General features: G+C 43.2%; 1 protein-coding gene across 10 annotated transcripts in view; it reads right to left on the bottom strand.

Annotated features, from left to right (window-relative positions):
• The window catches only part of wdpcp (WD repeat containing planar cell polarity effector), a 58,487-nt gene that overhangs the window by 28,554 nt on the left and 13,974 nt on the right, over positions 1 to 15,959 (bottom strand). For all 10 annotated transcript variants that reach the window (XR_011037267.1, XR_011037265.1, XR_011037266.1 and 7 more), the window contains 7 exons: positions 14,234 to 14,278; positions 10,806 to 10,856; positions 9,218 to 9,288; positions 8,113 to 8,172; positions 7,493 to 7,607; positions 3,636 to 3,772; positions 798 to 989 (listed from right to left, as the gene is read on the bottom strand). Coding sequence is in view for 7 of the 10 variants with exons in the window: in XM_068326674.1 (XP_068182775.1) it covers positions 798 to 989; positions 3,636 to 3,772; positions 7,493 to 7,607; positions 8,113 to 8,172; positions 9,218 to 9,288; positions 10,806 to 10,856; positions 14,234 to 14,278 (671 nt within the window). In the remaining 3 variants the exon portion in view is untranslated. The remainder of the gene's footprint in view (positions 1 to 797; positions 990 to 3,635; positions 3,773 to 7,492; positions 7,608 to 8,112; positions 8,173 to 9,217; positions 9,289 to 10,805; positions 10,857 to 14,233; positions 14,279 to 15,959) is intronic.

The following is a 15,959-nucleotide window of genomic DNA, read 5'->3' as shown; positions in this document are numbered from 1 at the left end:
GACTCCACAATCCCAATCCACCCTCCCTCACTCTCTCCTGTGTGAATTTGTTTTCCTTGAATGCAATTGGCAACGCTCATCTTTCCTCCCTCCTGCAGACTCCCTTCTCTCACTCGTATGGTGAATATTTTGCATATGCTTATCAAGGTACGTGATACGAGGAGCCGAGTTAAGCCCGGTTCGGTAATTTGGAATCTTTCATCTGCTTTCGGCACAGGGCCAAGCTGATGTTGACACGCAATCGGGTCATATGTGTTAGGTTTTGCCAGAGGCCACCACGACGAGCGTCTGAGCGTGTGCGTATGTGTATGTGTAGGTGTTCTGCTTGGTGCTGTACCACAGCTTAGCCTTCCTGCTTATTTAATATGGTGATGCATGAAGGTGCAACACAGAAGCGCCACCCTTGAGGTGACTAACGCACCGTCCCAATCCCATCCACCACAACACGGGTCTGCACTGGAAACAGCGGCTTTGTTGGCTTTTTCCAAATGTGTCCTCGCTCTGTGTGCGAGCGTGAGAGCATAAGAGGGTGTCTGTGTAGAAATATACAGCGGTAAACAGCAGGATTTATGATTTATGTTGAGTTCATGGCTCTTCAGTGTGTTAAAAAACTGAGCTTAAAAAGTTTACGGTAACAATTCATCTCAATTTCCATTCCTGCTCCAAAAGAAGGGAGTGATAAATTTGCCATAAATTGTTGGATTGCTAGTGTAAACTTTTAGTCTTCGGTGAGAGACCTGTGTGTGTGTGTGTGTGTGTGTGTGTGTGTGTGTGTGTGTGTGTGTGTGTCAATGTACCTTGAGGCCTTTAGTAGGTGAGCAGCTGACCAGGACCAGGTTGTTCCTTTGTGTGCTTGTGGGAGCCCAGGCCCCCGGCCCCTCACCGGGCTCGTCCAGGTCCCACCAGCAGAGCGCCACATCCTGGAGACGGTTGAGACCCACCCGTCTGTGGAGCCTACGACCCCGGTCATTCAGGTCCACACACACAATCTAGACACACAGATACACACATTGTAAAAAGTTGTCTCCTCAGCAACCAGACGCCCTCAGAGTTTCACACCTTTCTTCATCACCTGAAGACACCCCCACTATCCACAGCCTTGTGCGTGATTCTTCCCTCTTCTCATGATCTTTATTTTTACTTTCACAAATGTTCTAGCCTGCCCCTTGTGGTTTAGTTCGCCTGTGTTGCTTTGTTGTCCTTGTAGGAGTCTGTTTGTCATATGACGTGATCTAAGAGTATCTTAGTACACCTACTAACTCCATCAACACCTGTAGGCTCTGACGCTTGAACATCTGTAGCCCCAAATATTTTTTTCTCTATCATTCCCTCTTCTGTTTTTGTTGATGTCTAAGCTTGTTTTTATCTTCCATCACTAATATGTATTTGTTCTGTTGGGCTTGTTGTTTTAGTGATGTGCATATTTTTGGGAAGGTCCGCCATGCTCTACGGGCCATAACAAAGACAGGCACAGTAATGAGCTCTCGTGGTGCTTGGGGCAAATGGGGGAGGTTGGGGGGTATCACACACAATCATGTAGAAACACAAACATACATGAAGGCATGCACGTGCACACAAATAAACATGTGCATACTTATGGAGGTGCTGATGTAAAAAGTGTGTATGAACACATGCGCACCATTAAACAAAGTGTGTTTCATCCAGAAGTGCTTTAAGCAGGTAAAATTGCGGCGCACTTTCACACACACACCCGTTCATTCACACTTGCTAAAAATCAGTTACCAGAGTCAATGGCTAACATGCACCAAATTAGGTCCCACAAACACACACACAGAGATGTGTGATAGAGACCGTAGTCATGGTGCAAAAGAGTATCAGGCTTGCTGCAAAATTAGGAAGACAAAAACTTCTCCAGAAATGAATATTTGTACACAAAAGCAACACAAATTGAAGAAAGAAATTGACTAACAACACAGAAACATGCAAACATTATTAAATCAACAAGCTGGCGCTGTATGACCCGAGCTGATTTGAGGTTCAGCGGTCCGTGTCTGCCCCTCTTTCTCCCTTGGGAAGGATATTTGATTCAGACACAAAATACAGAGGCAAAAGAAATTGATTGGAGTAAATCTGATGATAAAGGCGGGGGGGGTGGGGGTGCGGCAAACAGCTGAACGGGAGATCACTAACAGATTAGCAATGAAAAGAAGAAAGAATAAAAATATCCGAAAATCACCGGCGTTAATAACACTCTATCTCCCCCCCTCCGAATGCCCCCTGCATCCCTCCATCATACCCATCACTCCCTTTACTAGTCTTTTTTTTTTCAGCTGGTGTTTGCTGGTCAGCAATAATCAAAAACCACTTTCTGTGTGCCGGATTAGTTTAGTCCCCCCCCCCCTTCCAAGACGCCCCCACCCCTCCCACTTTCCCTTCCCCAGCTTAGCCCACTGGACCAGGGCGATGTGTATGTGGTTGTGCATGTGCACATGTGTGTAGGTTGCATCCACATACATTGACAGAGGTGTGGAGTGTACAATATGAGGTGGTGGCAGTGGTGGTGGAGGGTGTGTGTGGGGGGGGTCTTATCAGGACTGTGCTTCTGGAAACAGACGAATGGCAGGAACGATTGCTTTTATACACACTGACACTCACGCGCACACACACACACACGCACACAAGCACGTGCGCGCACACACACACACACACACACACACACATGTTAACAAAAGGGCCTGTCAGTGCTATGATAATGCCTGGTTTAGCAGTTAGCCGGCTAGTGAAGGAGGAAACAGTGGAGTTTTCTATTGGGGAAGGGGAGAATGGAACAACACAATCAGACCTGTTACCAGCACCTACAAACACAACCATCAGGTGACACACAGTAACAGCTTGCATAACTTCAAGTAGCACGTGCACTTCAGTCCAATTCAATTTATTTATATGATGCCAAATCACAACACAAGTTATATCAAGGCTCTTTACATGAAGAGCAGGTCCAGACCAACTCATTATTCTACTGAGACTCAGCAATCGTCCATGAGTAAGAAGAAAAAAACTGCCTTTTAACAGCCATAAACCTCGAGCAGAGCCACGACTCCTGGTGGGTGGAGCCTCTGGGATGAAAGAGGGGGGAGACAGAAGACTTGGAAGATGAAGATTTCAGTGGAGAAAGATAAAATTTAAGTTGCCTCTGCTAATCATATATATAAATGTTTTAAATTTAATACAATGATGAATAATAAATAGAATACACTCAGTAAATAGTTACATAAAGAATTCAACTGAAACCCTTACCTGAGATGAATACCACTCAAAGAATGGTTGTTCTTTTATAGAAGGTTTTGCGTAAAAATAATACATGATTTTAGATTTATGCTCCAGAAACTAAACGTGGGTGTGGCCAACTCATATAACCCCCTCCTTATTTAAACCAGGGGTATAAAAAACTTAAGATGAAGTCCTCCTTTTGCATCTACTGGTGCATTCCTGCACATGATTAATCAATAAACACATTTGGAGGTGTAGGAGATCAGGTGGGATAAGATAGGAGTTGAATGAGGATGAAACACCTGTTCACTTTCTTCTAAACACAGATGTAAACACACACACACACACACACACACACACACATACACAAACATTACTCATGCACACACACTCACTGTATGTACCTTGATTTCAGAAGGCGAGAGTTTGTCTGTTCTCCTGCCAGCCTCTGGGGAGTCCTGGTTCTTTTGGTTGAGGTAGACCGCAGCCATTTGGCTCTGCTCCAGGAAGGACAGCAGAATCAGCCTATCACAGAGCAGCGCTGGGAATGACATCACCACACCCGTCACTGAATGTCATGACTCAGAACAAAAAACAAAACAAAACTAAAACAGCTGTATAGCGATGAGGCGCCTTTTATTATGACAAAATGATCAACAAATACAGATAATGACAGCACTGAAAGGTTAGAAACACCTACACTCGTTTCTGACAACGTTTTCTAAACGTTCTCTTCATCATTTTCACTTCAGTCGACTGAAACATCCATAGCTGCAGCATAACTTGGTTGTGGTTATTCCATATGTCCCCTTCTTCTCCAGCTTTTTTTTCCTTTTCACCTAATTCCTCCTCCTCATCAAAACACCTCTGTGCATCATCTCCTTTTCTCTGCATCCTGTATTATTCGCATCTCTTTCCTCCTCTTTCCCTCTTCCTCCGTCAGGCTCCGAGGCCTTTTTTTTCTTCTTGCGGGAGAAGAACATTCTTGATCCTGTTCAACTCTTCAGGAGCTGCATGGAAACGCTGATTAGCAATTAAGACCCCCTCTCCTTCAAATTAATCTGTTTATGAAACCAATTAAATGGAGGGGGAGGGAGAGGGGGGGTGTTACACATGTCTCTCAGATATATCCTGCTTTGAGCTGAACAAGTAAGGCTGCACTCCGAGATTTAGAAATCTAACCGCCAATTAACCACGCCGTGTGTTTATTTAGAAACATGCTGGTGTTGGTGTGATTATACTTCAAATCACCCCGTTGTGTGGAAATTTCAAATTAATATGCAAATATTCACGAGGGAAGTGAAACATTACTTGGAAATGCAGGGGGGGGGGCGGGAAACTAGCATCTTAAATCAGGTCAAATGAGTGAGATTTCTCTATGCTGAAGTTGGATTGTCAGAGACACATTAGAAAGGCTTAAACCATTACAAACTAGAGCCGTTAATGCTGCCTTACCTTCCCGCAATTACGGTTAATGCAGTAGTAAGCATCTTTGTAATAGATTACAGACAAATCAAGTTAAATGCAGTTTAGTATTGATCTCTATGGGTGTCTATAAACGGGATTAAGTTTAATCCCATTCATGACAGAAGGGGATATGAAGCCAGGCTGTGGCCCAATCTGGGACCAGGTGGCTGATTTGGCATTACGAGCAAGACCACCATGACCCCCCCCCCACACACACACACACACACACCCCCACCAACACCTTTCTCACTAGAAATACACAGTTGTAGTATATAACTGTACAGTTATTCACCCTCAAGAACACACATATCTTTGTATCCTTTCATACTGTATGTGTTGCACCTCGACTGTGTGCAGATACAGTAACTCAAGCAAGCACACTTCTATTTCGCATGCATAGGTAGAAACACACACATGAATAAAAAGTGTGCGCGCGCACACGCACACACACACACACACACACACACACACACACGCACACACACATAAGCGCACACAAATCTAAATCCATTTAATGCCATCTCCTCAGCAGCATGTTGACATAAGGGGGCAATGGGCTTAACCAAAGCACATTTAAACATGCGTAAATGAAACCGGCTATGAAAAATCACTTAAGAATGCTTAATCGCGGCGCATATGCACAGCTTGGCCCAGTCGACAGCCAAAGGAAGGCAGTAATACTTTGGTGGCGTAAAATATATGTAATCTGCTGCTGCGTGTGATGCAATCGGAGCTCACAGTGGAAACAGGGGGGTTGGTGTCATTGAGGATGCAAAGTTTAAAAGAGCATGAGAGAGGAAGGTGAGTCCGATTTATGGCATCTCAAAACAAATAGCACTGTCTGTTGTGTTGTTGTCTGACTGATGTCAAAGAGGAGGTTTATTCAGCTTTAATATACGGGGAACGTGAAAATGAAAAATTTGCTTTCCAACTTTCTGTCGTTACAATTTCACACAAGCTCAATGGATTCCTCATTTAACCAATAAAAAAAAGTATATTCCAGCGCAGCAAATACCAGTTTCTCAAATAAGAGGACTTGGTACTTCTTCTTTTTTTGCACATCGAATAATAAATAGAAGAAAGATACATTGGGAAGTTTGGTCATAAAGGAAAAAAAAATTGATAACATGTTTTAACATTTGATAAAAAAACAAAAAAATTAGGGGAAGATAAATTTATAACAGAAATTTTTATACTGCCCTATAATTACCGGTATTTGACATTGCAGTGACAATATAGAGAAAATTAAAATATGACACTTTGTACCAATTATACATCACAACACCACAAACACACACACAAACACACACACAAGTAATCGTAAACTGTTACACTGTGTGTTCAAAAGTGTGATCTGCTTTAGCTCTCTGCTCAACATGTCCTGCTAATTTAACATGTGACAGATGTAAGAACAGCCACTAACCTATTACAGCCCCCTGACACACACACACACACACACACACACACACACACACACACACACACACACACACACACACAAACACACACACACACACACACACACACACACACCGGAACCCACCTTCTCACAACTATTACTCTAATAATTAGTGCCTCTGAGGTTTTGAATGGAACCCAGTGGGAGGTGAGAAGGTTTTTATGTGTACCTGGGTGTGAGTGTGTGTGTGTGTGTGTGTGTGTGTGTGTGTGTGTGTGTGTGTGTGTGTGTGTGTGTGTGTGTGTGTGTGTGTGTGTGTGTGTGTGTGTGTGAGCTTCAGTATGTGCATTGTGTGCATGTGTGTTGTAAATGTGTGTGGAGGTACAGTAAGTGCATGGTCTATTAAATAAAAAAAACAAAAGTGCGGGGCTGTTTGCAAATGAATATGTGTATGTATCTATGTGTGTGTGTGTGTGTGTGTGTCTTTGTGTGTGTGTTATAGGGGCTTTATTAAGTGTCTTGAGACTCTGGACGGAAGCAGGGAGGTGTTATGAACAAATAATTGATACGGAAAGAAAGAAATAATTAGCAGATTTCTGCCAGTGTCCACGGTCCCTCACTCTCTCCTGCCAGGTCTGCAGAGTGAGAAAGCTCAGTGTGTGTGTGTGTGTGAGTGTGTGTGAGTGTGTGTAGGGGGGCAGTCATCCCTTGAGGAGTGCACAATGGAAGAAAAACACTGATGGATGCTCTTAAGGGAAGGCCCCTGGACACACACAGCACAAAAGGATTTGCCCGCAATTAGCTGGCAAAGTCGCCTCCCTCACCTGTGGCACCTGTTATGTGTGTGTCAGTACAGGTTTGAAAGAGTGTTTGCGTGACAAAGTGTTCAAGAGAGTGTGGTGGATGTGTGTGTATGTGTGTGTATGTATGTGTGCTTTGGGGCTGTGGGCATAGAGAACTCGTATGGCCGCACTGAGGAAACCATCTTTAAATCTGCTCAAGTCACAATAAATCTTGAATTAAATCACATATCAAGCATGATGTCATTAAGTGAATTCAATAATCGCAACAGTTAAAGTGAAAGCAGATTTTGCTTTTGTCATAATGCGCGTGATAATTATGCAACAGATCTGACAAGCATCAGCAGCTTCAAAGTCACCAGAACCAGCAAAACACGTGTGACGGCTTTCATGCACTGCATAGCAATGCTGGATTTAAGAGTGACAAATAGAAAAGAATAAAATTTAAAATACACATACCAAGAGTGTACATTGTTTGAATCATACATGTGTGCGTGCCTGTGTGTGTGTGTGTGTGTGTGTGTGTGTGTGTGTGTGTATATGTGTGTGTGTGTGTGTGTGTGTGTGTGTGTGTGTGAGTGTGTGTAAAACCAACCATCAGTGATGGTGTTGGCTGGTAGTCGGCCCACTAATGTGCGGTCAACACACACTTGATCGAGTTGGGGTCCATTTAAGATTAGAGTCACCAGTACTCCACTGCTCAGCATCACCTAGAAGGTACCCCACACACACACACACACACACACACGGGATAACTTTTCTGAACAAATTGAAGAACCAATGAAAACCAATTTTACGTTACTGATGACACACTGTCTACCTTCACAGTTGTAAGGATACCATTAAACTCACCCTGACTCATTCCACTAATCGGAAACACTGTAGTGAAAGTGTCCTAGAGCACGATACCGAACACCAAATTACTCGGATGGATGCTCACATTATTACATTGCAGTTGTATTTCTTGGTGATGTCACAATTTAATTACCGAAGAAGTCCAACAAGATTTTGAAAAATGGTCTTAAAGGATCAAAAAGTGTTATTTAATTACAATGATGTCACGTAAGATGTTCCCTGTTGGTTTTTAAATGACCTGGTAACAGCATTACACTTTATCTGAGGCCTGGGCTGAGCTCCTGCCACAATCTGACCCTGAAAAGAGGTGTAGGTGTACTAAATGTGCTCAGTAGGTGGTGGGCAGAGGAGGGTGTGTACCTGGCAACAATTCTTTTTCCTCCATCTGGTGTGGACACAGGTGTTCGTCTGCAACAGTTCCTGAATGAACAGAACACATGCAGAAACATAAATACAGAGGGAACAATGGAGGAACACGGACCTCATGCGGTTCTGATAGTGAAGCCTCGACCAACACTTGATGGCCTTTGGATTGACATCCAACTAAAAGTTGGAAAGACTAAACATTAAACCTACGATTCAGTGATTTTCCATCTTGCCGTACTGCCACTGCCACTCATGCATTAATTATCATGGTAGTATGGGGTACACTTGTCACTGTGGGGGGGCACTACAGCAGTTTCCTACTCATGGAGTGGGAGAGGGTTGAAAGAAGATGCAGGTAAGGACTGCTTGTGTGTGTGTGTGTGTGTGTGTGTGTGTGCGTGCGTGCTTGTGTGCGTACGTGTGTGTGTGTGTGTGTGTGTGTGTGTGTGTGTGTGTGTGTGTGTGTGTGTGTGTGTGTGTGTGTGTGTAATTATTCCTGCCACATTCCGAACCCAGCTGGGGTGATTGGATGGGAGGAGAGTGGGATGGAGGAGGAGGAGGAGGGGGGGGGGGGAGGGTGTGGAGGTGAGATGGGGTGTTTCTAGTTTCAGAAGATGGTTACGGGTGAGAGGAGGGAGATGGGTTGTGGGGGGGGGGGTGCGTGCATGTGTGTAACAGCCACAGACAGGTTCCGTGAAACAAAGCTAGGTCTGTGCTGCCACAAGTACAGAGGGGACGGGGGCGGAGGAGGAGTGGGATGAATGAGCTGAGAGGAAGGGTAGGAGGAGGAAGAGATAGAGGAAGGGAAGGAGGGAGGAGAAGAAGGGATGAGGGGGGGCAGCCTGCAGTCCCCTGATCCCCTCAAATATCCCCCTCGATGACAGAGCTTGGCCGAAAGAGAGGTGATGAGAGAGGAGAGGGATGGAGGAGAACAAACTGGAACAACAGGGAGAGTGAAGGGAGAGGGAGACTAGGGGGAGAATGCCCCTATTTGTTAATCAATCGACCGTTTTGGAAAGGGAAAACTCTGAAATTCCCCAGAGGGAGGAAGAAGACGGAGGGGGGGTGTCAGGAGGGGTGGCGAAGGGAGGGTGGGTACCTCCAACTCTTTCAACGAATCGCGTAGCTTCTCCGGTCGGCGGTTGTTGGGGGTCCACGAATAGCCTCGAGCTGTGGAGGAAAAAAACGAGAAGAATCTCAAGATCATGTGACTTTAACTTTTTAAATGCAGGCATAGGGGAATTTTTTTTTTTTTTTTTTTAAAGATCCTCATGGGAGTCTGGAAGAACTTTATATCTGGGCTGAAATCTCAGCATGAATAGGGGTGACATGAGGCACAAAGGGTGGTGACAAGACGTTCAGGTGGAAAACAGATCCGCTGGTACATGAAGCAGGTGTTCTAAAATGCAATGAGTCATCAAATGGTCAAAACTTTAAAAAAAATAATTGCTACTTGCAATACTAGCATCAGTTCTATATGACATAATTATTCCATTCAACAGTAGAACCTCAGTTCTTATCAAATTATATTTAGTGTTTTATTTTAATTCTAGATAGAAGCAGCACCACATATATTACTCTGCTGAGCCAGACCCGATGGTCAGTGCCAGATGATTCTATTTGCTTCAGTTTCTACTTAAAATGGTTCCAGTAAAAGACTATTTCATGGCTGGGGGTTTCCACATGTAAAGAACATTAAAAACAAAAATGAGAATTTACAAAGGGCACCTTAAGGTTCCCTGGAGGGCACTGCACCCTGCATGACCGAGCCAGAAATGACCCAATTGTTTTGGCAATGTCACCGATAGACTTTTAAGTCTAAAACCCAATGTGAAACCAATAATTGCAATGTAGAAAGTATACTGATGCAGCACTGATGTAGTTCCAAGTTTTACATTTCTGACTACTATATCCCCAAAGCAACAGAAGGCTGAAATCTGCTGCTTATAGATTGATTCAGCTGCACTAAAGGAGTGAAAATGGCAGCAACGTTGCCTCAAAAACACACATGGGTCCTTGAGGAGAAGAACACATTTAATTGTGAGGAAATATGGTGCTCTTGAGTTATCTCCCTGCCACCTCACAGTTAGCGGTACAGTACATCTCTCAACATGTGCCACATCGTCGACCCTTAATTTTAATTTCCCAGACCTCCATTTTTCCCTCCATCTCTAGCAGTTAAAGGAGGGAAGGATATGAAAAAAAAAACAGCTAATTGAATTTGTGTAACTGCTCCTGTCCATGCACATACCTGACTTCAATTGGAAAGCAAAAAAAAAAAGGAAGGACTGATGTTTTTAATATGGTGCAATCATTTGCCTATCAGTTTATTTTAAAGTCTCCTTTTCATTACTGCAGAAAGGAAGTGTTAAGGATGGGATTGCATTGAGTATGAGTGGGAAAAGAATGTAAACAGACACATGCAAATGAGTGAGTGGAGGGTGAGGTCATGGGGAGAGAGTAGGGAAGGGAGGGTGTTCGTCTTCTGATAAGGGTGTTTGTATTCTACTAATGTGAAGGTGAAAAGCAGAATGAAGGGAAAACAGGGCTGGGCAGAGACCAAACAGGAAGTAGGACGATTCAATGACTAGGACAGTCATTCCTGGAAGATATTCCCTGAGGAGAATAAACTCCAGAAATGAGAGATTCCCCCACATCTGACTCATGTTTGACTGTTAACAACTCACCTTCAGAGAATTTTTTTTTCTCATCATAATAGTGATGTTCGTGGTGTTGGGCTGAAGAAAAAAAAACACACAGTTCAATTAAAAGATTGGATTGGGAGTATACAGTACACAGTTTTTTAACATAAATAATTCTGCCCCTTTGAAGTTAATAAAGAGGATCAGAAAACCAAGCTGGAGGCCCGTTGGCTCCAAGAGACCTTTTTGGAAAGGTGTAACCATTAAAGTGCCTCATGGTCTGGTCACTGACTGGTCTGGTGGCTGTCCTCTCTGGCAGGCAGGAACTCCTCCAGGATTAGTACTATTAATCAGATAAGGGGGTGAGGGGCCAGGCAGGCCCAGACATGGGCACCTGCTCTGGGGTTGGGTGGGGAAGGGTGGGCTGGGTGGTTGCAGAGTATGAAGGGGGGTTTGGCAGCATGGGACCCCCAGAGCTGCTCCAATGGGCTTGGGTCTACCTCTAGTGGGCACATGTGGAACCACAACTTCATGATGGTCATTAGAGGCTGGAGTTTGTAATGCTGTTAAACTATATTGTGTTATGCAGGAAGGTCTTTCTGTTTTCCATCCTCGACTCATCGATAAATTACAATTTTTAAAAAATCAACATCTCTCTAAAACAGAAGCTGAGAAACTGTCATGAAGACTGTCGCTTAAACTGATCATGTTACTCATTAGATTGATGTTTTGTGACTTCACCTGGATGTAACACACACACACACACACACACACACACACACACACACACACACACACACACACACACACACACACACACACACACACACACACACACACACACACACACACACACACACACACACACACACACACAGGGCCTGTAAGCAGGCAAATAATAGGGATGCAGAGGGCGGGCAGCTCCCTCATGAAGCGCCCAATGAGCAACTTGTAGGGGGACTTGTGCCTTGCTCAAGGGCACCTCTGCAGGGCTCAGGAGGTGAACCGACCTAGAGGACTACTGCTTCTCCACACTGATAACTAGGATTATAGCTTAGCCTTAGCATCATATCACTCAAACACAGATAACACGGTAGTTGGTGGGTAGTTTGATCGCTGGTAACTAAATGCAATAATTGCACGCATACAGTTTTGAGCGCTAAATTTTATCCTATGGTTTTAACTTGCTAGCTGCTTTTTTAGGAACGAACATTTACTTTTGCAGAGAAATACACACATTTTTTGGGACAGAAAGGGTCTTTGCCTAAACAGGATGCAAAATACTGAGGTGGATATTATGTTGAAATGTATTTTTGTACACAGCCTGGCTCAGCAAACACTTTTATTTTTTTACCAACTGTTCAAGATGAATGCTTACAAAATAACAAACTAAATTTAATCTTGCTTTGTCAACTGTATGCAATTACATCATTACCTGGACTGTGATTAAACCCCTGTGTGAAAATGTTGTGATACTTTTGGATAGCGCGTCTACCACCACCACCACCACCATCCCCTCCCTGCTTCCTCCACACTGATATCAAGCTACACTTTAGTAATCCTCCAAATGAAAGGATTTGGAGCAAGAGCATCGTCTCCCTACTGAAGATTGGAATGAAAGAGGAGGCAGCTTCTCAGATGAGAGAAGGGAGAGAAGCCTATGATGAGAGGGAGAGAGGCATACTGTACATAAGATGAGAAAGGACAGAAGTGTAAAATTACATTACATTTAAAACTAACCATCAAAAATCTATTTTAAAAAGACATAGGGCAACAATTCACAAGAAAATCCCCTGTGATGATAACGTTATGACATTTTACAAAGGATAGTAACTGTTTTGATAGCTTTTGCTTTTAGAAATATCGAGAAATTATATCAGGAAGACCTAAATAAACAAATAAATGCTGGTTAATGTGGTTAAATCTGTATGTTCAGGGCACTACATGCAGAACAGTATGCTTTTTTAGTGCTAATATTTATTACAAACATTTAGGGCTCTTCAAGGTGAACACAGTAAGAGATTGGTGTATTTAATACCCGTTTACCACAACGCTTAACATATCTGCACTACATGAGAAAACGCAATGATGATGTTCCACAGTGATTGGCAGAACGACAGATGAAGAGGTTTATAATTAAATAACTGTCTGTAACCATATATGGCACGGCCACATCAGCATAATGGCTGTCCTCAAAGGGCCAGATGTAACTTATAAATGTAGCTAAATGTAACTCAACGTAATGTAAAATAAATGTAACTACTGCTTAATGTTAAATAACTCTGAATTTATTACTTATTCAAGTTACGAACACTACAGTTACACAGAAAAACCACGTTTGATTATTCCTCTGTTATAACAAATACTTTCAATTTGTCAGGTTATGAAACCCGCAGAACTCCGTCAATCAAGGATCAAACTATCCAAGCGAATAAAGAAAAATAACATCAAACAAAAATGAGGACATTAACTTTGTTCAAAATGTTTTTGTTAGAGTTACAATGGGCTTTATTACTGCATTGTGGGAAATGTAGTTTTGGTCAAAGCGCACTTTTGACTTATTTATTTTTAGACACAATGACCATTTATGCTCCCGTGGGCCACATAAAATTGTGGGCCATATTTGGCCTTGAGTTTGACACATGTGATCTACAGTAATATATTTTGATTCAATGGCGTAAATGGAGAGACCTCAATCTGGCTGTAGTTAACCAGGCATTTCATCGCATTTCATAATGTTGTTCATGATTGTGATTTAAGAAACAAAAATATTTTTTATTCCTACATTTCATGTATAAAATGTAAGTAAAAAGACTCAGTCTTGTATGTATGGACCAATTGTGAAACTTGTTGTCTGTTAAGATGCATCAAGCAACCTCAGGACACTCTGTGTACAATTTAAACTGACGCATTCAAAAAAAAAAAACTGACATTAAAAAAAAGAGAAAAAGATAGAGCTTGATTCTGCGCTGCTAGGACTTTTGGGAAGCGACCGGAGTTCTTCCTGACGGTGAAGGAAGCCTCCTGACCTGAGGCAATATGAGGCTGGACTGCATGGGGCCTCTTGCTATGTGATATGGGAGAAAGTCAACAGTTTAGTTTTCCTATCGCTGTGTGGCAGGACCCCGGGTCAACAGGAACACAGGGAGTGTAAGAGATAGAACCACCAACCAATAACCTGTACGCGTCTGTGCACTGCATGTATATATAAGGTTTTAGGGTGTAAATCCTACATACTAATAGCCTGTGTGTGGACAAGTGTGTGCATGGGTAAGGGTCATGAAGGCACTGAAACGCATAAGATGATAATTTGTGTGGCCGCGTGTGTGTTTTCATGGCTTATGTGAGCATGGGAAGCATGAAAAAGCCCTTCTTCATACATAAGGAAATCACACGGTTTCTAAAAACAAGACAAATGCAACTTATCTTAAACACAAACAGACAAACACACATCCAATATAAACACTATTTACCTGTCTCTCCTTTATCGTAGTACTGATAGGTGCCAATATCTGTATCTGTGGGGCAAGACAGAGAGGGGGAGAGAGAGGGACGGAGGGAGAGAGAGAGAGAGAGAGAGAGACAGAGAGAGATGAACATCTAGCTGTCAGGGAAAAGCAGAAGTCAGATCAGCAATTTTGCACCTTGGGATAAACAATCGCTATCAGCCACCGGCCTGTCCCGTCTGCCAGCACCACGGTTTGAGCTGAGATAAGGCCCAGTGAGGGAGGAGTAGACGGGGGGTGGGCTGTGGGGTCCGAGCACAAATGTAACTGGGCAGGGGGGGCAGAGGGGTATTAATAAAGACAGCAGTCCGCATTAACCCATCCCACCTCAGGGAGAGACTCTGATTTACAAACATGGAACATACATGTACATTTAAAAGTAGACTGAACGGTCAGATACGAAAACGGCCAACACGGAAGGTAACCAACACAAACACACACACGTAAATACACACACTTACAAACACACAAACTGCTGAGCCGAGCCTTTTTCTTCAGTGTTATTCCTGCAGGCCCAAAACCTTAAGCAGCCAGACTCAGATTGCACAACACATCGTTTCTTTATCGCTCCACTACTGTTGCTGCAGCTGCTGCTGCTCCGGAGGCCAGGCCACACTAATACAACAGGAGAGCTGATGGCACACACACACAAACACAGCACCATTAGCAATGTCTTCATGTCACTTTTTCACTTCTGACAAGAGAGTGAGACTGTAACCTTGAATATCTGCCAGTGCTGAACTGAAACTCTGTATTATCAGTGACTAAAGAGTTCTTAAAACATTAGTATGAAAATACACAATGCTGAATAAAACCATGAGTCAAATGAAGGATGCTAAGAGTAATTTCCTACATTTTACTCTGTAGTTTAAAGCATTCAGCAACTTTTAGCTCATTCAACGAATTGAATTGTTGAATATTGGTTACAACTGAATCCTAGACGCTCCGGGTGTTTGTTCTGCTGTGCAGCTGCACAGATGTGGTTCACGCATGTAAAACACAAAACATACAGCAAATATTTGTTTCACAGCAGATCACAGAAGCCGCTGCTTTTGTGAACTTGTATTTTTATTTTCAAGGCGACTGTATATTATGTAAAGAAAGTGGTGTTAGAATGCGTCACACTTCAACGACTGGATGTCTTCGCTCAGATGTATCCAACCACACTTTTTTTGTGAGATAGGACAAGACACACACACAGGAGGAAAAAGCAAACAAATAAGGATATGTCACCATCACGTAGGATATACACCCCGCCGTACCTTTGAGTACGCACATAAACACACACCCAACAGTCTCAGCGTCGCTATCTTCGTTTAAAGCTCAGCAGACTGTGAAAGACAAGACAGAACGGAAGGGAGGAGGAAAACGAGAAAATGGAGAAACAGAGGATTTCTGTCTAACAGAAGAGATGGACTGATAGGTGACGAGTGGGAAAATACACAAAAATTGGCAGAGAAGTCAAACTTAACCCAAACCCGAGGCGCCTCAAAGGGAAGCTTTGGTTACCAGCTGTTGTTCTTCAGTTTTGTCTTTATCTGACCCACTCAGTGTGACAACATGCATTTTAATTGTTCTGATTCCTCTTCACACGGCAACAGCATGATGTACATGTACATGATGTACTCTCCTGATGTCAAACACTGCAGCAATTTCTTCTTCTTTTCTTGCTGTATAAACGGTGAAGGCACTT

Source organism: Antennarius striatus, chromosome 11 (genome assembly GCF_040054535.1).
Source record: "Antennarius striatus isolate MH-2024 chromosome 11, ASM4005453v1, whole genome shotgun sequence".
Lineage (NCBI taxonomy): Eukaryota > Metazoa > Chordata > Actinopteri > Lophiiformes > Antennariidae > Antennarius > Antennarius striatus.
This window is presented reverse-complemented; position numbering and strand designations above follow the sequence as displayed.